Below are 23,079 nucleotides of genomic sequence, written 5' to 3' on the forward strand. Positions count from 1 at the left end.
TCCGCTAAATGTCAATAGGTTCAGTTTACAGAATAACAATATCGCATTCAATTGCAGAGTTAGAGTTGTAAACTATTGCTTTAATTTCCAATTTTTGTTCAATAACTGATGGTTTAATATCTGCTTTCTACACTTGCTAGACTTGAACTTCTTTAAAAAATATTTTTAATTTTGGCAAACCTCTTCATACTTGGTGCAGTGAATGCTGAGAACGATTTCCCCGCTCCTATGGTTTTAGATAGAAGCTCACAAGCTAAAGCTTCCACTTAACATACACAGTAGTTTAAGATAGAAAGATGAAACCAAAGTGACCCACTTACTCTACCACCCCCCCTTAAGCATGTTCCAATACTTAATCTCTGCAAGTTCACAACATATTAATTTGCTGTGGGTACCAGGCTGCCATGGTTTATAAACAAAAGACAAATTTTATAGCTGGAACATCTCTCAGAGAACCTACAATCTTTATTTTAGCTGATACATCTTTTGTAAGTGAAGCGAGTGACTTTTTTTTTTTTTTTACAAAGTGGTAACAAGAAATTATTGCTTGAATTTAGATTTTCAACACATCCACCTCAGCTGGATAAACAATAGTGTCCTTTCCGTTTCATACACCAGGTAAGCACAGTTGCATCTAACAATTAAAATTTTTGCTTAAATAGATCGGGTCCGGCTTGTTTTTACCGTGCTGTGATATTAAATCAAGCGAATAAAGTTACTTGAAGCTCCACTTTGCCAGATTAGACTTGGATGAAGTATTGTTGAAGTATACTATGGGTGGTGCTTCAACATTTGGCTATAGATACAAGTATAATTGTTGCGCTGTCTAAGCAATCAGTTCAGCGCTATTTTTGTTCTTCAGCATCTCTTAGAAAAGAAGCCCCCTGCTTCTGGTTAATTATTGGCCAATCTCCTGTTGTGCCATGACAGAGGATCATCATTACACCAGGTTTCCATCCACCTGAAGGAACACGTAGCTTTTGTCAATAACAATATGTATTACAGTCTTGAACAGCATGGCTGTTCCTGTATGACAGGGTATCTAATAACACATTTAGTAATGAGGAGGAGGAAATGACTGGAGAAGTAACAGAAGCAGTTTGACACTAAGCCACAGTAGAAGTTCTCAAGAGCATGTTTCATGGGTGGTATCAGACATTTGTGAATGCCCACATGTTAAGCAAGCATTTCAGCTTCTGTTGTGTGTAGTGCACCGTTACGTAAATGCCTTGTGAAAAGTGCCATCCTTTTGCGGTTCCAGTTGATTGCTTTGCAGAGCTGGTAACAACACGTGCAGGACTCGAAAATGAACGGTCTCACAGTTTTGGTCTTTTATTTATATTGTAACTATGAGTGATATAAATATTACTTGCAGTTTCTTCAAAATCTGCATTGTCTCACTGTCGTTCTCCTAGCTTCTGAAAAATGCCGCACGAAAAGGTGGCCACAGTCTACTGAAGTCCAGCAACAACAGACCATATGGCAACAAAATCCTGTACATGTTTTTTTTCCTGTAGGCACCAAACACTTGTGCCAAGCATGCTGCGAGAGAAACCCGAGCCTTTTATTCTGCCCGCATTACATTAGGCCATCCTCCACCACGGCAGACAGCTTGCATAAAGGCTATGCATAGGCACCACAAGTCCGAGCACAACAGCAGCGTCAACAAACGATACACGGGGTGCCCAAAGTGCACAGGGTCACTAGCAGGCGGGCCAAGCTGCTGTGTGCTTTCAGGTGCCTCTGCACACAGTTGGCTTGACAACATCAATGGCACCGGCAGCTAGTCTAGTTACAAGCGAATGTTAATTCCTTCCTTTTTTTTTTTGAGAGGGTGGGGGCGTGTTCATGGAATGGTGTAAACCCACAGCGCAAGCAGCAACACAACCCCGAGACTCAGTGCCCCTGGGGACATGTGGTGGTAACAGGGTCGCCTTCCAATGGCTTCAACTCTCGAATCTGCTTGATGAGGTAGGCCTTCTCGTCATTGAACTGCTCGTCATCCGACCGATCCGTGTGGAATTTGCTCAGGAAGTCCACCAGCTTGTCCTTATTGCGCAGGAGGATGTCCAGGATGGGCTTTGGCTTGTTTGGGTTCGCCACAAACACCTGCACCAGAATGTAGCATCATCTTAGCTCGCTTGCGTGCCATAAGTAGCACATATGCAGTCTTATTTTACTTTGCTCGTACAATTAAACCTTGTTATAACGAAGTCGCTTTGGGCCACGAAGCCACCCTCCTGTGATAGTTAAACCTCCATACATATAATGATGTCGGTAGAATAGGCACTTTACAACACTGTTATATTAATATCTGACCTTTTATGCAAATAAGTACATTTGCTGACCGAACTTTTTTAGATGAAAGAGGTTGTCAAAACTTATGGATTATTGGGCAATCTGGGAAAAGAAAAACACATTTCAATGAAAAAAAAAAAAGGTTAATTCTGCTGAATTTGGAGAGTTGGCAATTAAGGATACGATTTCATGCCGTGTCAATGATAACGTCACATCGGCGATGCAAAGCTAAGTCTGCAAAGCTTCTCTGTCTACTTCGCCGCCACAACTGATAGTGTTGCCCGCAGTGGGACAACACTATAATCAAAAGCGTTGCCTAGAGGGGAGCGAACACTAAGTCTGCCTCTTGCTTCAATGTGACCTCAAGCACTTAACACGTGGGAAGACACCGCATTACCCTCAAGACAGTGCACGCAGGCTGTGTATGTGCAACGGCAGCCATGTTAGAGGCGAGGATAGCGTGCGCACATATTTCCATTGTATTATCAACATTTCTATCCTATTTCCTATTTGCCTACTGCGAACACAGCGAAACTGCAAAATCGCAATTTGAAAAGAGGATGAGAATGGGCACCCACGAAAGAGGGGAGAGGGAGCTTTGGCACCAGAAGGAGGATCCACTAGGACAGTGGTTCTCAAATGGGGGTCCATGAAAGCCACAAAAAAGAAAGAAAAAGACTCCCCCCCCCCTTTTCTTTGCAGGCATGGCTACTGCAAGTCTTGAGGCATTCTGGTTGGGGACTTTAGAAATGCTTCCCCCTATTTCTCATTAAACCGTATCTGCTTAAAGAGCAGTTTCGTTCAATAAAAGTAGTGAAGCCAAATCACCCACTCAGCGCCCATTGAACATAATGCGCTTTGTATCCGCATAAACCAATTAATATATGGGGTTTTACATGCCAAAACTACTTTCTAATTATGAGGCACGCCGTAGTGGGGGACTCCAGAAATTTTGACCACCTGGGGTTCTTTAATGTGCACCTAAATCTAAGTACACGGGTGTTTTCGCATTTCGCCCCCATCGAAATGCGGCCGCCGTGGCCAGGATTCGATCCCGCGACCTCGTGCTCAGCAGCCTAACACCATAGCCACTGAGCAACCACGGCGGGTCCGCATAAACCACGTCAGGTTATAGCGTACATATCAGTTAACACATAATATTTTCACTTTTTGTTGCGCAATCACGGTGGTAGGTCAGCTTGACAGAACAACAAGCCTCAGAGATCAAAACGGCCTCCAAGCGCAAACCCAGAGCACGCTTGGAAAGGTGAAGCTACATCAGCGTCAACATAACTTCGGCACCATGCCAGAGGGTGTTGTGGCGTCATGCAAGCTAGGACTCGTGTCATGCCAAAGATCGGACAAAAAGCAGGTGCTCAGCATAGAAGAAAAATTGGACATTGTTCGTGCTATCGAACATGGCATGAAGAAGTCAGCGCTGGCATGCGAGAGTGGTCTACTGCTGACTACTGTGTGTGGCATTTGGAATGTGAAGAAGTTGTGCAGCAGTGCTGCTGCGAATGCGAAAAGATGTTGGCTACGAGGTTTGACTTTGAGGTTCAACTGTTCGCCATCGTTGTCTCTGTTACCGCCTAAATGTTTACTAGCAACAGTGATGAGACCGACGCAAGAAGTGATGACACAGGCGATTCAGGCCCTACAGTGGCTGAGGCTACACGTTGCGTCAGCCTCGTGAGTGTGTTTGCCAAGAGGAGGGGGCTGGCGAAGAAGCTGGCTCGCAGCTTTAGTTTGTTTCAGGCTGCTGCTGTTGCTGCTAAGCCGCCGTGACATCCAATGAAAATAACACTTTTGTTGTGCGACGTGAATAAGTAGGGCCTGTTTTTCTCCTCTTTCATCGCACTCTCTTTGAGGTCGTTTTTGACAGGTAAGTGGGCAATCTCATGCTATTTCGTTTAAGCAAGTTATAAGTTATCCAAGTTTTAAGCTTTTAATTTGGAGAGTAGGAGACTTTGCTACATCAAATGCTTTACAGAAATCTAAGACAACGCAGCCCATAACTTGTACCTTTTCAATTGCCCAGACTAAATTGTTAATAAACTCTACGAACTATGTGTTGCAAGATAAACCACACCTGGAACCATGTTGGCTGGGGCTCGGGAGATTATAGTTCACTTTATAGATTATAATTCGACCCTCGTTAATTCGAAAAAGTGGATAATTCGGACTCGTCCTTTTGTCTCGGCAGGCATATGCATTATTTAGCGTAATGAAACGCTCGTCAATTCGGGCATATTTGGCCGCATGTTGGTCATTTCGGCCAACTCTCTATGCTTAGCAAGCGCAGATCGCTGCAAATGCACCATGCTAAAGAGTAAAAAATGGTGTTCGCGACCACCGAAACAAAGCAGCAGAGTTTGCATTGCCATAGTCATCAGTGAAAATTGTACTGATCGTACGCGAAAGAGAGCAATGCCATAGCGCTTTGTGCCTATTTGTGCTTTCAAAGCCTTTATTTATTCTTTCATTTACTGGTGCACATAGCACCGCGTCGGCTGTGTGCCTTCATGACTGCATAGTCGTCATCCAAGATTTTGTTAATAGCCGCTGCGGTTTCGTCTGCAGCGGTCGCGGCAAACAGTAGTTTTGTTTTGACTCAGTATGCGCGTTTACTGCATGCCTTCGTAACCGCAAGGTCGCTGTTCATAATACCGTCCACAGCAGCCACGGCTGTGGCAAGCAGTAGTTTCGTTTTTACTCTGTGCAAAGCTGTCGAGGATGAAGAACACCATCTACATTGCGATGGACAGCGACCTGGCGACAGCGAAAAAAAAATAATTGGTGAATGGTGAAAGGCAGTGAATGGTGCGTCTCTAATGAAGATGCGCACAGCGAAGGAAGTCGCGATGCCTTTGCCACAGCGAGCGTTTATCAGTCACAAGATAAAGAGAATCGCAGCTTCTGAACTGCTCTTGTGCAAAATAGAAACAGGATTTGCCGATTAATTCAGTAAATAAAAGTCTCTTGGCATAGTAAGCATTTGTTTGTTTTCTTGATACCCTTGATAATTTCGACATTCAGTTAATTTGGCTATATTTTTGGGGTCCCGTTAAACTCAAACTGACGATGTTTTACTACATGTCTGGTTAAACAAGCCATAACATAACTATATATTACATGCTCCATAATTTTACAGGTTGTACTAGTTAAGGAGATGGGTCTGTAGTTCTGAACAGAGTTTAGCACGCCACTCTTACATATGGACAGGACTCGCACTAACTTCCAATCAGCAGGCATGTAGATTTGATTGAGGGACTTCTGGAACAATTAGGTGAAATAAAAGCATAATGCATCTGTACAATTTTTTATGATAGCGACAGGGATGTCATCAGGGCCATATGCCTTAGCCTGGTTCACATCTTTCAATAATTTAAGGATACCATCGGCACAAAAGGTGACTTGCAGCAAGCGGTCTATCCCAACAGGTAATGAAAAACAGACAGTACGTGAGCTAGATGGTAAAAACACAGATGAGACATAATGGCTAAAAATCTCAACTTTAGACTCGTTATCATGAATGACTGTTTCATCATTTTTCAAAGAGCTATCAACTGGTTGTCATTGCCATTACGCTGCACATACCACCAAAATTCTTCGGTATACCCGACAAGTCTTTGTCCTAGATTAAAGAAATACAAGTGATGTCAGACTTTTGCCTAATTCAATTTTTACTGCTTTCAGCAATGCCCAACACCCTGGTGAATTAGACTAGACGCCTTGTACCTTTGATAGATTCATCGCCATCTTTGAATTAGGGAATGTGACTTTGTCAAACTATGGTTTGTCTCGAGCTATCCCACTTGATATAACTTGTGATGGGACAAAAGCTTCACGTAGTTCAAACATATTCAGTTTAAAAGAATTCCACAGTTGTTCGGGGGGCGGAACGCCAGGGGGCGCCGAGTAGTGCGGACGCGCAAACTTCGGCTCCTGCTTCTTCAAATGATTTTGGTGAATTTTTTTTTGCCAAATCCTGGAAAGCTGTGCATCATTCGATGCAGTATGTAGCAAGAAACCAGCCCATACCGGACTATTGTCGATCGATGAGCTTTTCGACAATTTGAGAGACTTTGAACTACCGACCCGCGGTGTTCGTCGGCTCACCCTACCGGGCGCAGCGTAGCGTTGGCGTGGCGTCCGTGGTAAGCCACGGCCTACTTGGCGTTGTGGGGCGAAACGCCTGAAGTTGAGATGGTGGAAGGGGTCGAGATTGACCCCGACGAAGTGAATTGCCTGGGCTGGACCACGGCAGTAGGCAGAAACAAGAAGGCTTGACCGGGAACTCCAAAGTCGACGACCAGCACGGAGACGCACAATGGCGGGAAAGGTGGCCGCCGCACGGCCACCCGACAGAGCACGACGAAGCAGCTCGTGAACGTCTCAAGACTCCCGAAAATGCCTCAGGACTATATACGCATCATCGTCAGACCAAGAGGAGGCCTCGACGTTAAGGAAGTCAGTACAATTTGACTAGGCCAAGCGTTGGCCATGGCGGCGGCCTTTGCTCCAGATGAAGTGGGTGAAGACATCATCTGCCCCAATGCTGTTAAAACATTCTCGTCGTTTCTACGCCAGCGAGGAAGAACACGTGTGCCTACGCGTCCGTTCAGCAGATACACCTCAGGGAAGGCAAGTACGACGTGGCAGCTTATTTAGCCGCCTCGGGCAACACATGCAAGGGAGTCGTTTGTGGGGTCGACGCCGACTTCAGCGATGCTCAGCTGTGGACAATGATTGTTAGCCAACGGAACCTGAAAGCGTTTGAGGTGAGACGCATCAAGACTACTACGAAGGTGGTGGTGCTCTTCAAAGGTACGAGAGTGCCGAACTACGTTGTGTGGCGTGGGCATGCTGCCGTGCACGCTATGCAGAAGAAAAGTGGAAGTGTGTTACAACTGTGGCAATTTGGGACATCGAGCTGATGTGTGCCCAAACTCAAGCAGGAAGAAATGCAGGGGATGCGGTGTAGCCTCCCCTGCCGAAGATCATCAGTGCACACCAAAGTGTTCCATCTGCGGGGGTCCTCACCTCACTGAGGACCGCAAGTGCAAGCAGTGATTCCAGCTGCACTACATAGTAAGACAAAGACGACGCTGGCACAGGTGAGCCAAGAAGTCACAGGCTGCTCAGGTCGTTCGTTCATGTGACTCCAGCCTGACAAGCGCACCTGGACGTGGATGTTCGCTGATGCCAGTGGCTCGTCAAAGCAGCCTCTCCAGAGGGTGCCCCCGGTCTCGATTCAGGGGCTGCTCCCACTCTAGAGGACCTTCCCACTCCAGAGGACTTTCCCACTCCAAGGAGCGTCACCAATCCCGGGCGCGCATCCAGGAAGGACCCTTATGGGCGGACCGATTCAAGCCCAAGACGGACAAGGCGCCATAAAAGGTAACGCAGGTAACATTGCCAGAGCATAGGGAAGACCCCCGAGTAACACAGCTCTTGCATGAAAATGCTAGCTTCAAGGCAGAAATCCAAAAGACGAAGGCCGATTTCGAGGCGTTTCGGCAAGCAAACCTTCAACAAAGGCAGGAGTCCTCTTCGGCAAACAGAGAAGCACAGGCGCGTACTGCTAAATGTAGGGCCACGTCCTCGCAGGAGGCAGCCGAAGAAACTGCCATGACGGAGGCAGCGATGCAACGCTCACTGGACCGTTTACAAAAATCCACGAATGAATTGATCAAGGGCAATCAAATGCTACTCTTTAGAGTCCAAGTTCTAGAAAACATGCAAACTAAGCGCGCTGAACCAGTAAGTATGGAAGTCGCTCTAGCGGCAGCTAGGGAAACTACAGGTAGCGTCCTAGAGGCCCTCTCAAGCCTTAACAATGGCTGGCCACACTAAAGAATTTATCATATGGCAGTGGAACTGCGCCAGTTTTCAGAAGCGAAAGGCCGCACTGCAGCAATTTATCGCGACACAGTCGAACAAACCACATGTTATCTTACTACAGGAAACTAGAACTGAAACTTCGTCATTTCCTGGTTACCGAGCTATCGACTCGGTCTGGTGGTTCTAGTTGAGAAGAAGTGCTCCTTTCAAGAGCACAAATTGCAGTTGGGCAACACGAGGGCGGAGGTAATGCTTATCGAAATCATTCCCAGCAGCTGGCTTAAAAACAATGTTTTCATTTTAAACATTTACAGTTCCCCGAGAGACTGTCACCAGGCATTCTTGTCGATTATAGCCAAGGCAGCGGCAAAAGCAAGGGATGCTCCACTTGTGGTAGCTGAAGACTTTAACACAGCGCATAAGGCGTGGGGTTATGTGAGACGCTCCCCTAAAGGAATAATCTACTTCAAGCGGTTACAAACTGCTCATTAGAGCTAGTTACGGACCCACGGTTTCCCACACACATCGGCAATTCAGTCTCACAAGACACCACGTTGTACCTGGCCTTCGTTAAGAATGTCACCTCTGTTAGTTGGCACAATAAGCAAGAAAACCTGAGAAGTGACCATTTTATTGTGGAAATTTCACTGGAAGATGCCGCAGCCCCCCTTGGCGTTCACCGTAGTAGACTGGGATGCCTTCTGTAAACGCCGGGGAGAGAACTTGGAACGAGTCCTTCGAAGACCTCTTATAGAGACTTAAAGAGGACATCAAGGCTGTTACTAAAACAGTCGAAACTGACTTAAAAGCCAACCGGATGGATGTGCACTTGGCGCACCTGGTAGAGGCCAGGTGCGCCTTACTCGCCTTACTCCTTACTCCTTACTCGCCAGATGGCAAACGCAGAGGCTCAATCGGAGGCTGCGTAAGAAAGTAGACATGTTAAATTGTGAAATCGAAGCATATTACCAAGAGTTGAGCAAGCAGCAATGGAACGAGGTTTGCTCGGCAGTTGATGGTCAGATGCGTACAGGAGGCAAATGGAACCTCCTGAAGCAACTGTTAGATGACTCCCAATCGAAAAGCAATCAGGCCCTACCTGTTGATAGAATAATTCATGATCTTAAAGGAAAGGGGCTAACAGATGTAGACATACTTCAGAGCCTAGCAGACAGGTACCTCCCCGTAGGCCCCACGGGGCATGAGGGCTGCCCAGAGTATACAGGTGAACCCACAGAGGAGCTTGATGCCCCGGTGACTAAAGCGAAGTCAGATAGGTGCTACATGAGCTAAATGGCCGCTCGGCACCCGGGCCGTATGGCATCTCCAACAGACTCATGCGTAACCTTGATGAGAAATCAATTGAGAAGCTTACCGAGCAGATCAACCGCACGTGGGAAACTGGCTGGGTCCCAGAGGACTGGAAAACGGCCTCAGTGGTCCTTATCCCGAAATCAGCTAAAACACTAACACCCGAGAACCTTAGACCAATCTCGTTCACGTCCTGCGTGGGTAACGCGGCTGAGCACGTCTTCCATGACAGAGTAACGAGATACATCGAGGAACGAGAACTGTTCCCGTATAACATGGTAGGCTTCAGGCCCTCTCTATCCGGCCAAGATGTCATGCTTCTCATCAAAAGGCAGATAATCGACGTGAAGACCAGGGATGGCAGATGTATTTTAGTGTTAGATCTCGCCAAAGCCTTTGACACCATCACACACAGATTCATTCTGGAATCCATCTCGCACCTAAACTTAGAGAAATGCTTTCATGCTTACGTCAGCTCTTTCTTAAGGGAGCGTAAAGCCACTATTAAAATCAGCCAACTAAGATCTGACGAGTTCAAGTTAGGGGCTAAGGGCACTCCATAGGGTGCAGTAATCTTGCCCCTCCTTTTCAATATAGTGATGAAAGGCCTCTCAGAAATGCTAGCTAAGGTCGAGGGCGTGAATCATGCGCTCTATGTGGACGACATCACCGTTTGGAGCGGTGGGGGGTCCGAGGGGGCTGTGGAGCGTGCCCTTCAGGAGGCCTTGGATATTATGGAAGAGTACTTAAAAGAGACTGGACTCTGTCTATCACCACCAAAGACTGCTTTATAGACCGATTCGCAGGGGCAAGAGACACTCTACCCCTCTCGACCAGATTCCTATTAACCTATCCATAGAATCTGGTCAGATGATCCCTAGAGTCTTAAGAGTCTCGAACTGCAGAGGTGACCTCAGTGAGAGCAATCTCGTTAGGCTGTATCATGCATTCCTCATGAGTCACATAAACTATGTAGCATTGGCGCTCAACTGGTCCTGCTCGGAGGAGGCCAAAATTGATGTGCTGATGAGAAAAAGCATCAAACGCATACTGGGAATTCCCACTAGCACCAGCATGGAGAAGCTCCTACAATTAGAGGTTCACAATACCCTGACGAAGGTAACCGAAGCACAAAGAACGGCACAAACCGTCCGTCTCTCGTCTTCGAAGCCAGGCAGAAGCATATTAATGTCCGCAGGTCTGGCCCCCTTGGCCGTCGACGCCAATGCCATCATGCTCTCTCACACCATCAGGCCAACCTTTCAAGTTCGCCCTTTCCCTCGGAATGTACACCCTCAATATATTGCAGCTAGACGCAAGGCACGAGCCCGCTCTCTCATTGACTTTACGCACAAAAGCCTGCAACTAACTACCTTTGTAGATGCTGCCCAGTATGGGTGCACAGATTCATTTGTAGCTGTTGCAGCTGATCCTCAAGGGAAAATCCTCAATGCAGCTTCAGTAAGACACATCAAGGTAGTGGCAGCTGAACAGGCTACCATCATGCTAGCTATGAATGACCCCTCGCGGCCTTGCATCTACACTGACTCAAGATCAGCCATACGAGTCTTTCTATCTGGCCTAATCTCGAAAGAGGCGGCAGCTATAATCAAGCAAAGACCGCCTGATGCTATTCACGCTATCGCATGGTTCCCGGCGCACATGGGGACCAATGTACATCCCAGCAAACCCAACCCGAATGAGCTAGTGCATGACCAGGCACGAGGTCTAACATTCCGCAATGGTCCTGATACGCTAAGCAGTCGCGATTGTGAGTAACTCTGACCCTCTACTCTCTTTTAATGAAATAGTTAAACACTATCAGCTTGGGCGCAGGCACTTCCCATTCCCACAGCTATCTAGACCTCAATCTTCAACATTAAAGGGACACTAAAGGTTACCAGAAATTCAAGTTAAAGTGGTAGAGCAATGTTCTAGAACGTCTAAGGTGTCAATTTAATCGCGAACAGAGCTTTAGTAACCGAGAAAATGAGGTAAATGCATGACACGATTTGAGACCCCCCAGCGATATTCCGGTACTAGCCCGATGACGAAAGGACTCCTCATAATTTGTGTTACTAATACTCAACTACTCGTATTAAAAATATCATTTCATTCGATTATAAGACGGAAAAAAATGCTACTTGTCTACGTCTATTCGATTCTAAGAAAAAATAACATTTTGACGTTACCCTTCAGAAATATGGGTGTTCGAAAGGTTTCGTTTTCGCTCGACTCTGCGCCGCGCACGCTTTGGAGTTTCAGTACTTTCGTTATCGCGTCGTGCTGTGAGGGTTCTGCTGGCTCACGAAACTTTCATTTGGAACAAGCAGCGAGAATGCCACGTCCATGTGATGTCGTGGGAAGCCCTCGTTGCTTTCCTGCTCCGGAGAGCCGGTGTCGAGGCCGCCGTCGTAGTACGCAACGACGCCGGCAGTGCGAGCCCTCAGCAGCAGGTCGCGCTCGTCGGTGCTCAAATCGCTGAAGTTGAGCCCACCATCGCGAGCCAATCTGTCGGTGTCAGGGTCCATTGCGACGAGCGTCGAAGTTTGCGTCATAGAATGAAGTACCAGCTTATGGGCGTCTTGCGCTGGAGTTTGAGGTATAGTAGCGGCACCTGGTGGCGGTGCAGGAAACGACATCTGGGTCATGCCAGCTTGGCTGTGGCGAAGCACGTTTCTAGGCCGAGTTTTGCGTCGATTCGCACTTTTTTATGCCCTGTTGTGAGTGCGAAAAGGCTCGTCACTTCTCACAGACCACGCCGACCACGCTGCGAGCTCGCCGCAGCCTATAGTTTAACAAAAACGAACTCTCTGTGTGCCGTGGGACATAATGTGGGACGTAATTCGTTTCTCCTTCCGCTAGCCACCATACTCCCGCTTTCGCTCTGCTGTCGGCTATGTCTTGGCTCTGTTTCTGGCCGCGCGTTTGCGTTTTGCGCAGAAAAGCCATAGCGCCATCTGCGGAAGCCGTTCAACTCACCGATGGCGCAACGTCACTATGAGACCATGATGTCAGTACTCCTTGATCGGAGGGCGGGCGATTTGAACTGCGCTAGAGGTATGCGGACGCTTCAGAACGCATTTTCTCTTAAAATAAGTCTCTCCTTGGCACGAAACAAGCGTTTCGAGGTTTCTGTGATGGTATTTCAACAGTCTACGTTGACTTAATAGTAACCTTTAGTGTCCCTTTAAGAATGTTACAAACGGGATCTTTCCCTTCGAGAGGAAGGTTTAGCCGCTTTGCTCTGGACGTCGACCCACATTGCCCCGAGTGCAATGAAGAGTATTGCTTGTTAGCACACATACTCTGGCAATGCTCTGCGTTACAAAACATTTTTTAATAAACAAGAGGACTGGGAAGAGGCCCTTAAAAGCGGCGATCCCCAGGACAAACTGAGGGCTGTCCAAAGGGACCGCAAACGGGCGGAGGACCATGGTCTTCCGGCCCCAACGTGGGAGCAACGCGCAACAACGACTTAGTAGTTCCTTAGGACCTTAATAAAGTTTGTTGACTGACTGACTCACTGTTCGATATTTAGATTATTCGCGAGTGCACCAAAAGTTGGGAAAACGACTCGGAAAGCGACACGAAACACCTTGCAGTTGGCCCTGCTGCATGCATAAATCTGTCAGCTAGGTGTTTTTCCAACCTTCAAATAAAGAACTAATAAATCTGCTAGAACAACATTGTGGCCACCAAAACCTGGCAACGCCTGTACATTGTATCATCATCATCATCATCATCATCAGCCTGGTTACGCCCACTGCAGGGCAAAGGCCTCTCCCATATTTCTCCAACAACCCCGGTCATGTACTAATTGTGGCCATGCCGTCCCTGCAAACTTCTTAATCTCATCGGCCCACCTAACTTTCTGCCGTCCCCTGCTACGCTTCCCTTCCCTTGGAATCCAGTCCGTAACCCTTAATGACCATCGGTTATCTTCCCTCCTCATTACATGTCCTGCCCATGCCAATTTCGTTTTCTTGATTTCAACTAAGATGTCATTAACTCGCATTTGTTCCCTCACCCAATCTGCTCTTTTCTTATCCCTTAGCGTTACACCTATCATTCTTCTTTCCATAGCTCGTTGCGTCGTCCTCAATTTGAGTAGAACCCTTTTCGCAAGCCTCCAGGTTTCTGCCCTGTAGGTGAGTACTGGTAAGACACAGCTATTATACACTTTTCTCTTGAGGGATAATGGCAACCTGCTGTTCATGATCTGAGAATGCCTGCCAAACGCACCCCAGCCCATTTTTATTCTTCTGATTATTTCTGTCTCATGATCCGGATCCGCAGTCACTACCTGCCCTAAGTAGATGTATTCCCTTACGACTTCCAGTGCCTCGCTGCCTATTGTAAACTGCTGTTCTCTTCCGAGACTGTTAAACATTACTTTAGTTTTCTGCAGATTAATTTTTAGACCCACTCTTCTGCTTTGCCTCTCCAGGTCAGTGAGCATGCATTGCAGTTGGTTCCCTGAGTTTATACTAAGCAAGGCAATATCATCAGCGAATCGCAAGTTACTAAGGTATTCTCCATTAACTTTTATCCCCATTTCTTCCCAATCCAGGTCTCTGAATACCTCCTGTAAATACGCTGTGAATAGCATTGGAGAGATCGTATCTCCCTGCCTGACGCCTTTCTTTATTGGGATTTTGTTGCTTTCTTTATGGAGGACTATGGTGGCTGTGGAGCCGCTATAGATATTTTTCAGTATTTTTACATATGGCTCGTCTACACCCTGATTCCGTAATGCCTCCATGACTGCCGAGGTTTCGACAGAATCAAATGCTTTCTCGTAATCAATGAAAACTATATATAAGGGTTGGTTATATTCCGCACATTTCTCTATCACCTGATTGATAGTGTGAATATGATCTATTGTTGAGTAGCCTTTACGGAATCCTGCCTGGTCCTTTGCTTGACAGAAGTCTAAGGTGTTCCTGATTCTATTTGCGATTACCTTAGTAAATAGTTTGTAGGCAACGGACTGTAAGCTGATTGGTCTATAATTTTTCAAGTCTTTGGCGTCCCCTTTCTTATGGATTAGGATTATGTTAGCATTTTTCCAAGATTCCGGTACGCTCGACGTTATGAGGCATTGCGTATACAGGGTGGCCAGTTTCTCTAGAACAATCTGCCCACCATCCTTCAACAAATCTGCTGTTACCTGATCCTCCCCAGCTGCCTTCCCCCTTTGCATATCTCCCAAGGCTTTCTTTACTTCTTCCGGCGTTACCTGTGGGATTTCGAATTCCTCTAGACTATTTTCTCTTCCATTATCGTCGTGGGTGGCACTGGTACTGTACAAATCTCTATAGAACTCCTCAGCCACTTGTACTATCTCATCCATATTAGTAATGATATTGCCGGCTTTGTTTCTTAACGCATAGATCTGATTCTTGCCAATTCCTAGTTTCTTCACTGTTTTTAGGCTTCCTCCGTTCCTGAGAATTCAATTCTATCCATATTATACTTCCTTATGTCAGCTGTCTTACGCTTGTTGATTAACTTCGAAAGTTCTGCCAGTTCTATTCTAGCTGTAGGGTTAGAGGCTTTCATACATTGGCGTTTCTTGATCAGATCTTTCGTCTCCTGAGATAGTTTACTGGTATCCTGCCTAACGGAGTTACCACCGACTTCCATTGCACACTCCTTAATGATGTCCACAATATTGTCGTTCATTGCTTCAACACTAAGGTCCTCTTCCTGAGTTAAAGCCGAATACCTGTTCAGTAGCTTAATCTGGAATTGTTCTATGTTCCCTCTTACCGCTAACTCATTGATCGGCTTCTTATGTACCAGTTTCTTCCGTTCCCTTCTCAGGTCTAGGCTAATTCGAGTTCTTGCCATCCTGTGGTCACTGCAGCGCACCTTGCCGAGCACGTCCACATCTTTTATGATGCCAGAGTTAGCGCAGAGTATGAAGTCTATTTCATTTCTAGTCTCGCCGTTCGGGCCCCTCCACGTCCACTTTCGGCTATCCCGTTTGCGGAAGAAGGTATTCATTATCCTCATATTATTCTGTTCCGCAAACTCTACCAATAACTCCCCCCTGATATTCCTAGTGCCTATGCCATATTCCCCCACTGCCTTGTCTCCAGCCTGCTTTTTGCCTACCTTGGCATTAAAGTCACCCATTAGTATAGTGTATTTAGTTTTCACTCTACCCATCGCCGATTCCACGTCTTCGTAGAAGCTTTCGACTTCCTGGTCATCATGACTGGATGTAGGGGCGTAGACCTGTACAATCTTCATTTTGTACCTCTTATTAAGTTTCACAACAAGACCTGCCACCCTCTCGTTAATGCTATAGAATTCCTGTATGTTACCAGCTGTATTCTTATTAATCAGGAATCCGACGCCTAGTTCCCTTCTCTCTTCTAAGCCCCGGTAGCACAGGACGTGCCCGCTTTTTAGCACTGTATATGCTTCTTTTGGCCTCCTAACTTCGCTGAGCCCTATTATATCCCATTTACTGCCCTCTAATTCCTCCAATAGCACTGCTAGACTCGCCTCACTGATAACGTTCTAGCGTTAAACGTTGCCAGGTTCAAATTCCAATGGCGGCCTGTCCGGAGCCAGTTATTCTTAGCACCCTCTGCAGCGTCGCAGGTCTGACCGCCGCCGTGGTCAGTTGCTTCGCAGCTGCTGGGGACTGAGGGCCGGGGTTTGATTGTGTTGTTCATATAGGAGGTTGTGGCCAAGTACTGCACCAGGGTGGCCAATCCTGCTCTGGTGAGGGAGTGCGTTACCGGTTCTGGTCACCGGGATCAGGCCACACTCCAGGCCTGTTTATGCAATTTTATCAACACGCGGATTTTTTTTTTAATCCGCTGGAAAATTGCCGGCACCGGGATTCGAACCACGGACCTCTTGCACGCGAGGCGGGTGTTCTACCTCTACGCCACCGCTGCAACTCATTGTACATTGTATACATCAGGTATGTTACAGCGCAAGAGGCAGAGCACATGACCCGTTCCGTCACTGTGCAATGGCTCGTGCAGATGCGTGTTCTGATCTACAATATAAAAAAAACAGTTGAGTACAGACTCCTGCAGGCCCTATCCCTTGGTTCCCCAGCTAACCAGTATATACCATAATCATAATCATCATCAGCTTATGTTAGCCCCACTGCAGGACGAAGGCCTTACCCTGCGATCTCCGATTAGCCCTGTGCTGCACCAACTGATCCCAACTAGTGCCTGCAAATTTCCTAATGTCATCGCTCCACCTAGTCTTCTACCATCCATTACTGCGCTTCCCTTCCCTTGGTACCCATTCTGTAACCCTAATGGTCCAACGGTTATCAAACCTGCGCATTACATGATTGGCCCAGCGCTATTTTCTTTTCTTAATGTCAATTAGAGTATTGGTTATACCCATTTGCTCTCCGATCCAAACCACTCTCTTTCTTTCTCTTAACGTTATCCCTAGCATTCTTCATTCCATCGCTGTTTGCGCCGTCTTTAACTTGTTCAAGCTTCTTTGTCAGCCTCTACATCTCTGCCCCATACATCAGCACCGGTAAAATGCAATGATTGTACACCTTCCTTTCCTATGATAATGGTAAGCTTCCAGCCAGGAGCGGACAATGTCTGCCGCATGCGATCCAACCCATTTTTATTCTATGAATTTCCTTCTCACGGTCAGGGTTCCCTGTGATTAATTGACATAGGTAAACATACTCCTTAGCCAACTCCAGAGGCTGACAGGTAATCTTGAATTCTTGTTCCCTTGCCCGGTTATTCATCATCTTTGTCTTCTGCATATTAATCTTCAACCTCAGTCTTACACTCTTTCTGTTAAGGTCCTCAATCATTTGTTGCCACTCTTTTGCATTGTTGCTGAATAGAACAATGTTATTGGCAAACCAAAGGTTTAGTAAAGCAATGAAGGGGGCCAGTTGGTGAATGTTCATGGTTATATTGCACGTAGTTTTACACTGACAATATTAAGTGAAGGACAGCGCATACATCTTGGTTTGTCCTATGCCGAGTTTCCTTCTCACCGATTTCAGGCTGTGTCTATTTTTTACGGCTTCCTCAGTCTTTCTGGTGTTATAATTTCGAATATCCCTTATTTTCGCCTTGTTGATCAGTTTTGACAGTTCCGCGAATTCTATCTTATCTGTTGAGTTAGGACCACGTGCAACCCACCTGGTCCAAACAGTGTGCAATCATTATGAGCCAAGAAAAGACAGCATCATAACCATGGGATGCTGAGAAAGAATGACAGTTTGCAGTGCTTTTCGCATGGGGACACTTATATTATTTAATCAGAAGGTCTTAGCATTAGTGCTGACTCTACCTTGAGCAAGTGAAACCTTGTTAATTTGGGTTTCGCAGGACCAGAAAAGAATGTCTGAATTAACCAAATGTCAAATTATCAAGGGTATCAAGAAAACAATGAACAAATGCTTACTAGGTCAACAAACTTCTACGTGTTGAATGAATTGGCAAATAATGTTTCTTTTCTGCATAAGAGCAGTGCAGCAGCTGCACTTCGTGTCATCTTGCGACTGATAGCGCTCACAGGGGTGAAGGCCTCACAACTTCATCGGAGACGGTGCGCACAGCGATTATTTTTTTGCCAGTGGGCTGGTCACCAACAAATCGTACGTCCACCGTGATATAGCAAGTGTTCTTCATCTTTGACAGCTTCGCCTTGAGTCGAAGCGAAACTTTGCTGCAATCACTGCAGGTGAAATCTGCAGTGAAACCGGCCACTATCAATGCGATCATGGACGATGACCTTGTAGTTCTGAAGGCAGGCGGCCGTCGCATGCACCAAGTCAAGATCAAACTGCGAATGTCTGCTTCAATGCGCACGAGATGGTCAGTTGTAGACCATCCTTATCTAAAACCCCACTGATATGGATCAAGAAGTTTGTTTGACTCAAAGTGTAAAAGGCGACGGTTTATCATTTTTTCAAAAAGTTAGCAAATGCAATTTGTGAAGGAGATTGGGTGGTAATTGTTACTAATGTAGGGTCTTTGCGTCGTTTCACAATTGAAACGACAAGGAATTCTTTCCATACAGTAGGAAGGTACCCGGCAGCCCATATAGCATTGAAAAGTGCGAGTAGCGTTATTTGAGTATCACTGTGAAGATGTTTAAGCATGTCATACATGATCCTGTCAGGTCCAGGTGCACAGTTCTGAAAGCACCTAAAGAGGCTGTCAACTCGGCAATGTTAAACGGCAGGTTATAGGCTTCATTCTGTCTGCATTTGCGGTTGATGACCTCGTGTTCTGTCATTTGTTTATTCTTTAGGAATGCCTCGGAATAATGATTAGCACTGGAAATGTTCCCCAAGAGCGTCAGCTTGATCTTCCAAGCTGTTCCCTTCAATGTTCACTAGAGGCAATAGATTAATTTCCTGTCCCTTTAGCCTTCTGAACTCTTCCCCTACTTTACCCTCTTGAGTATATGAATCTATAGCTGAAAGAAGCCTCTGCCAACTTGCCCTCTTTGCCTGTCATCGCGATCTTCCTCCCTGGGATTTAACCTGTTTAAATTCTATTAGATTTTCAGCTGTAGGACATTCACATAGTTTGCCCCAAGCTTTATTTTGTCTCCTTCGTGCCTGTGTGCAATCGCCATTCCACCAGGGAACCTGTCTTTTGATTGAAGTGCCACTTGTTTGAGGAATGCACTTTTCGGCTATGTCAATGATAAAAGCGGTAAAGAATGATGCAGCATGATCTATAGTAAAATTACTTATAAAATCTGGTCACAAGTAGGTGGATTCCTTAAATGGTCCCCTGTCAGCTGAAGCCAGTTTCCAGCATGGGACATGTGGAGGGGAACCATGTTGGGTTACTAAGTTCAGCTTTACTGGGAAGTGATTACTTCCAAATGGATTTTTAATTACACACCATTGTAAATCAGGGAAGACAGAACGGGATGCGATCGACAGGTCTATGACGAGTATGAATTATGGTGAGGATTATAATACGTTGGTTCCTTCTTATCGAAGAGGTACACACCGGAGTTTAAAAGGAAGTTTTCAATTAGTGAACCTCTCGCGTCACATCGTGAGTCTCCCCACATAATGTTATGAGTGTTAAAATCTCCCACAAGTATGTAAGGCTCTGGAAGCTGATCAATGAGGTTATAAAAGACTGTTCTTTCACGATGATGGTTGGCGGTATATAAATGGAACATACAGTGACCAACTTTTTAAAAAGAATGGCTCGAACTAACACTGCCTCAAGGGGCGCCTGAAGGGTGACGTGTCTGCAAGCTTCAGACTTGTCGGCTACTATTGCTACACTGCCGGAGGCGTTAGCCTCATTGCAGTTTTTTTCTGAAGATGGTGTAATTTTGAAGGAAATTTGTGTTCATAGATTTTAGATGCGTCTCTAGAACACACAGCAACACTGGATTATGTATGTGTGTGAGTTCTCTAATATCATCGAGGTTAGGAATGAGACCTCTAACATTCCGTTGATGTATTTGTGTCGCCATTATGATAAAAGATTCTTGTGCTGTGTGTTTAAGAGACTGAGATTAGCTCGCGGGCCTTTTCCAGGTGCCGTGACGTGAGCTTTGTCTTTTTTGGAGTGATTGTAAGAATCTCGCCACTCTTTAGGTGCAGGTGATGCGGTCTGGCTGGTGGTTGTGTCCATCGCGTCTTGCAAGGTACTGGACACGCACTGCTCTTGCGAGCGCTGTGTTTGACCTGAGGGCCTCGACACTTTGGAAGAGACCTTTGAGGTGACCAGCCCACAGGTCGATGGCCTCTTCTGCTAGGGTGGTGGAGCAGCGCTAGCTGCTGGTGCCAAGGAGGCACATGGCATCCTCATTGGCTCACTACGTGTGTGCGCCGAACAGCCACTGGGAGCCATTGTGGCACCGCCCCTTGAAGCACCACTTCGGCAAAGCTGTTGATGGCAGGTATGATGGCCGCCTACGAGCCTCTTTAAACGTTATATTTTCCTTTACTTTGATTGTGACTATTTCTTTTTCTTTCTTCCAAGACGGGCATGACCGCAAGTACGTGGCATGCTCATAATCACAGTTCACGCAGTGTGGAGCATTTTCGCATGTTTCAGAGGCATGGCCACCGGAATTACATTTTGCACATGTCTGCCGGCTGCGGCGGTTCTGGGAACTGTGGCCGAAACGCTGGCATTTGAAGCATTGAAGACGATTTGGAACATACGGCCTGACCCGTAGCTTTACATAGCCAGCCTTGAGTGTCTCAGGCAGTACGCTGGAGGAAAATGCGAGTACAAGATGCTTGGTTTTTATCTCCTTGCCGTCATGCCTTAGCCTAATTCTTTTAACAATCATCACGTTTTGGTCACTCCAGCCTTCCAACAGTTCAGCTTCTATTAGCTCCATTAGGTCATCGTTGGAGACAACACCACGGCTGGTGTTCATAGTTCAGTGTGGGTATGTTGTCACTGGGATTTGTCCGAATGACACTACTTTAAGAAGATTTTCAAGCTCTTTCGGGTCGCAGAATTCCGAAAGGAGATCACCACTAGCCATTTTCAATGCTTTGTATCCTTCACCTACAGCTCTGGTGAGACATTTTGAAACAAGGAAGGCTGAGATCATCCTCATCGTCTTTTCATGGTTTTCAGAATGAATGACGTGATAGGAGGGAATTTTGTGATTTGGTGCCAAGAAATTGGAAAACATTTTTGCTGCGCCCTGCTTTCTGAGGGTGATCATAAAGTCGGAGAATGACAATAAAGTTTAGAAAAACGTTGTTGGGCGAGTTGGTACATATTAACGAACATTGTTTAAATGCACGAACAAACGGACCACAGAGACAGCATGGGGCAACGACGGGTGCAGACTTGCAACTAATGTTTATTCCACAACGACCACATATAAGTACACCCCCGACATACACCACTGCGCATGCACGAAAAAAGAAAAGATAAAAGAAAAACCTTATATATGTAAAATGCAACCTACCTACGCTCATCAATAAACCTCATCTCACTGTTGTGTAAATAAACTGAGGTGTCACTGACACAGTCTTGTCCCTTCTTTCTAATATGGTACGCCTCGAGTAGCTCTCTGGCTCGGCTATCTCGGCAGCGGCACAAAGTCTTAACTTCCTTCATGATCGGCTTGCACGTGCACGCCAAGCAGTGGTCAGGCAGGTGCCCATTCGTTTTATTTCTAATTGACAATTCATGCTTATGCAAGCGCATATTCACACACCTTCCTGTTTGGCCTATGTAAACTTTGCCGCATGATAGAGGTATCTGATAAACTACTCCAACACTGCAATCTACGTGGAAAATGTAGTGCTTTGTTCTGCACCCTTGGAAGCTGTCTTTACTTCTTCCTATGCGCGAGCATAGCCCAGCGAGCTTGCCGGGAGCCGAGAACGCTATCTCAACTCCATACTGTTTCACAACCTTTCTTAAGTTGTGGGAAGTCTTGTGAACATAAGGCACAACTTTACGTTTCTTATTTTTGGGCTCCCTTGCGTCTTCAGTAATATTGCCTTCCGTCTTTATCTTCTTAAGCACTGCCTCCACTACTGCTGAAATGACTGATTGCGGCAAACCTGCTTCTTCCAACCTTACAATCTGCTTGTCAATGTTTTCGTGTATTTTGTGCGTGCAGGACTTTCTTAAGGCTGATATGATACACTGGGTGGCTATTGCCCGCTTTACCGTTTTCGAATGAGCCGAATCGTAGGGCAACAATTTCTTTTCGGATCTTGCGTTATATTTCCAGCACACATGGTCGTCACAGAAGCTTATAGCGCTGTCTAAAAACAATATTATTGTCCTTTGTTAGTTCATGGGTGAAAGTCAAACCTTTGCCAAGGCGCTGAAAAATGTGTAGTACATCTGTGATGGCGTCGTCATACGTGGAACTGGCTTGCTTTTTTAAAAGTACAAGAAAATCGTCAACATAACGAAACACAGTAACAACCTGGTCACGATCGATCCTTTCGTTTACCACTCTGTCAAATTCCGATAAGTAAACATTGCACAAGACAGGAGCAACGCAAGATCCTATACATATACCTTGTTTCTACACGTAAAAGTCTTCATTAAACTGGATGAAGGTAGAGCTGAGGTAAAACTCAAGCAACGCTAAAAACCTATCAACAGTCAACCTGGCAGATTTCTGAAAAGACACTTCGCCATTAACTTCAATACATTTCTGAACAGCCTGAAACAATGCAGCGTGAGGGATAGAATAAAACAAATCTATGTCAATGGAAAAAGCATGGCCAATATATATTCGTCATTCTACTCTATAAACTGTGGGGGTTCCACTCTGCGTGTGGCTAGGGCTGAAGGCGAGCTCCGGATCTAGCCCCACGCAGTCGCTTTGTGTTACTCCCCAACCCGTAGCTCGGGAATCGCAGCTACGTTGGGTTCGAACGAATAAGGCAACCAGCGGCGTCAACTGTAAAAACGTTTATTGCTACTGACAATAAATAACACTGGCACAGGGACGTCCTCTCTGTAATAGTAATAAATAGGCTGGCCTCGTTGTCCAGGATAGTCAGGCAAATGTGGTCGCTCACGGGTTGCGGCAGGTACTCCAGTCCGGCAGGTTAAGGGTCCGGCCTCAGAGAGAGAGGGTCTCCCCCGGTCGCGTTGTTTTGTACCTTTTTACCTGGGCAAG

General features: G+C 46.2%; 1 protein-coding gene across 3 annotated transcripts in view; it reads right to left on the reverse strand.

The window, feature by feature from the left end:
• Window positions 1-1,307: 1,307 nt before the first annotated feature.
• Mo25 (calcium binding protein Mo25) overlaps window positions 1,308-23,079 on the reverse strand; it is a 185,572-nt gene continuing 163,800 nt past the window's right edge. For all 3 annotated transcript variants that reach the window (XM_070531465.1, XM_070531464.1, XM_070531463.1), the window contains exon 8: window positions 1,308-2,109. In XM_070531465.1, the coding sequence (XP_070387566.1) occupies window positions 1,897-2,109 (213 nt within the window). In that variant the 3' untranslated portion in view covers window positions 1,308-1,896. The remainder of the gene's footprint in view (window positions 2,110-23,079) is intronic.

Source organism: Dermacentor albipictus, chromosome 1 (assembly GCF_038994185.2).
Source record: "Dermacentor albipictus isolate Rhodes 1998 colony chromosome 1, USDA_Dalb.pri_finalv2, whole genome shotgun sequence".
NCBI classification, from domain to species: Eukaryota; Metazoa; Arthropoda; class Arachnida; order Ixodida; family Ixodidae; genus Dermacentor; species Dermacentor albipictus.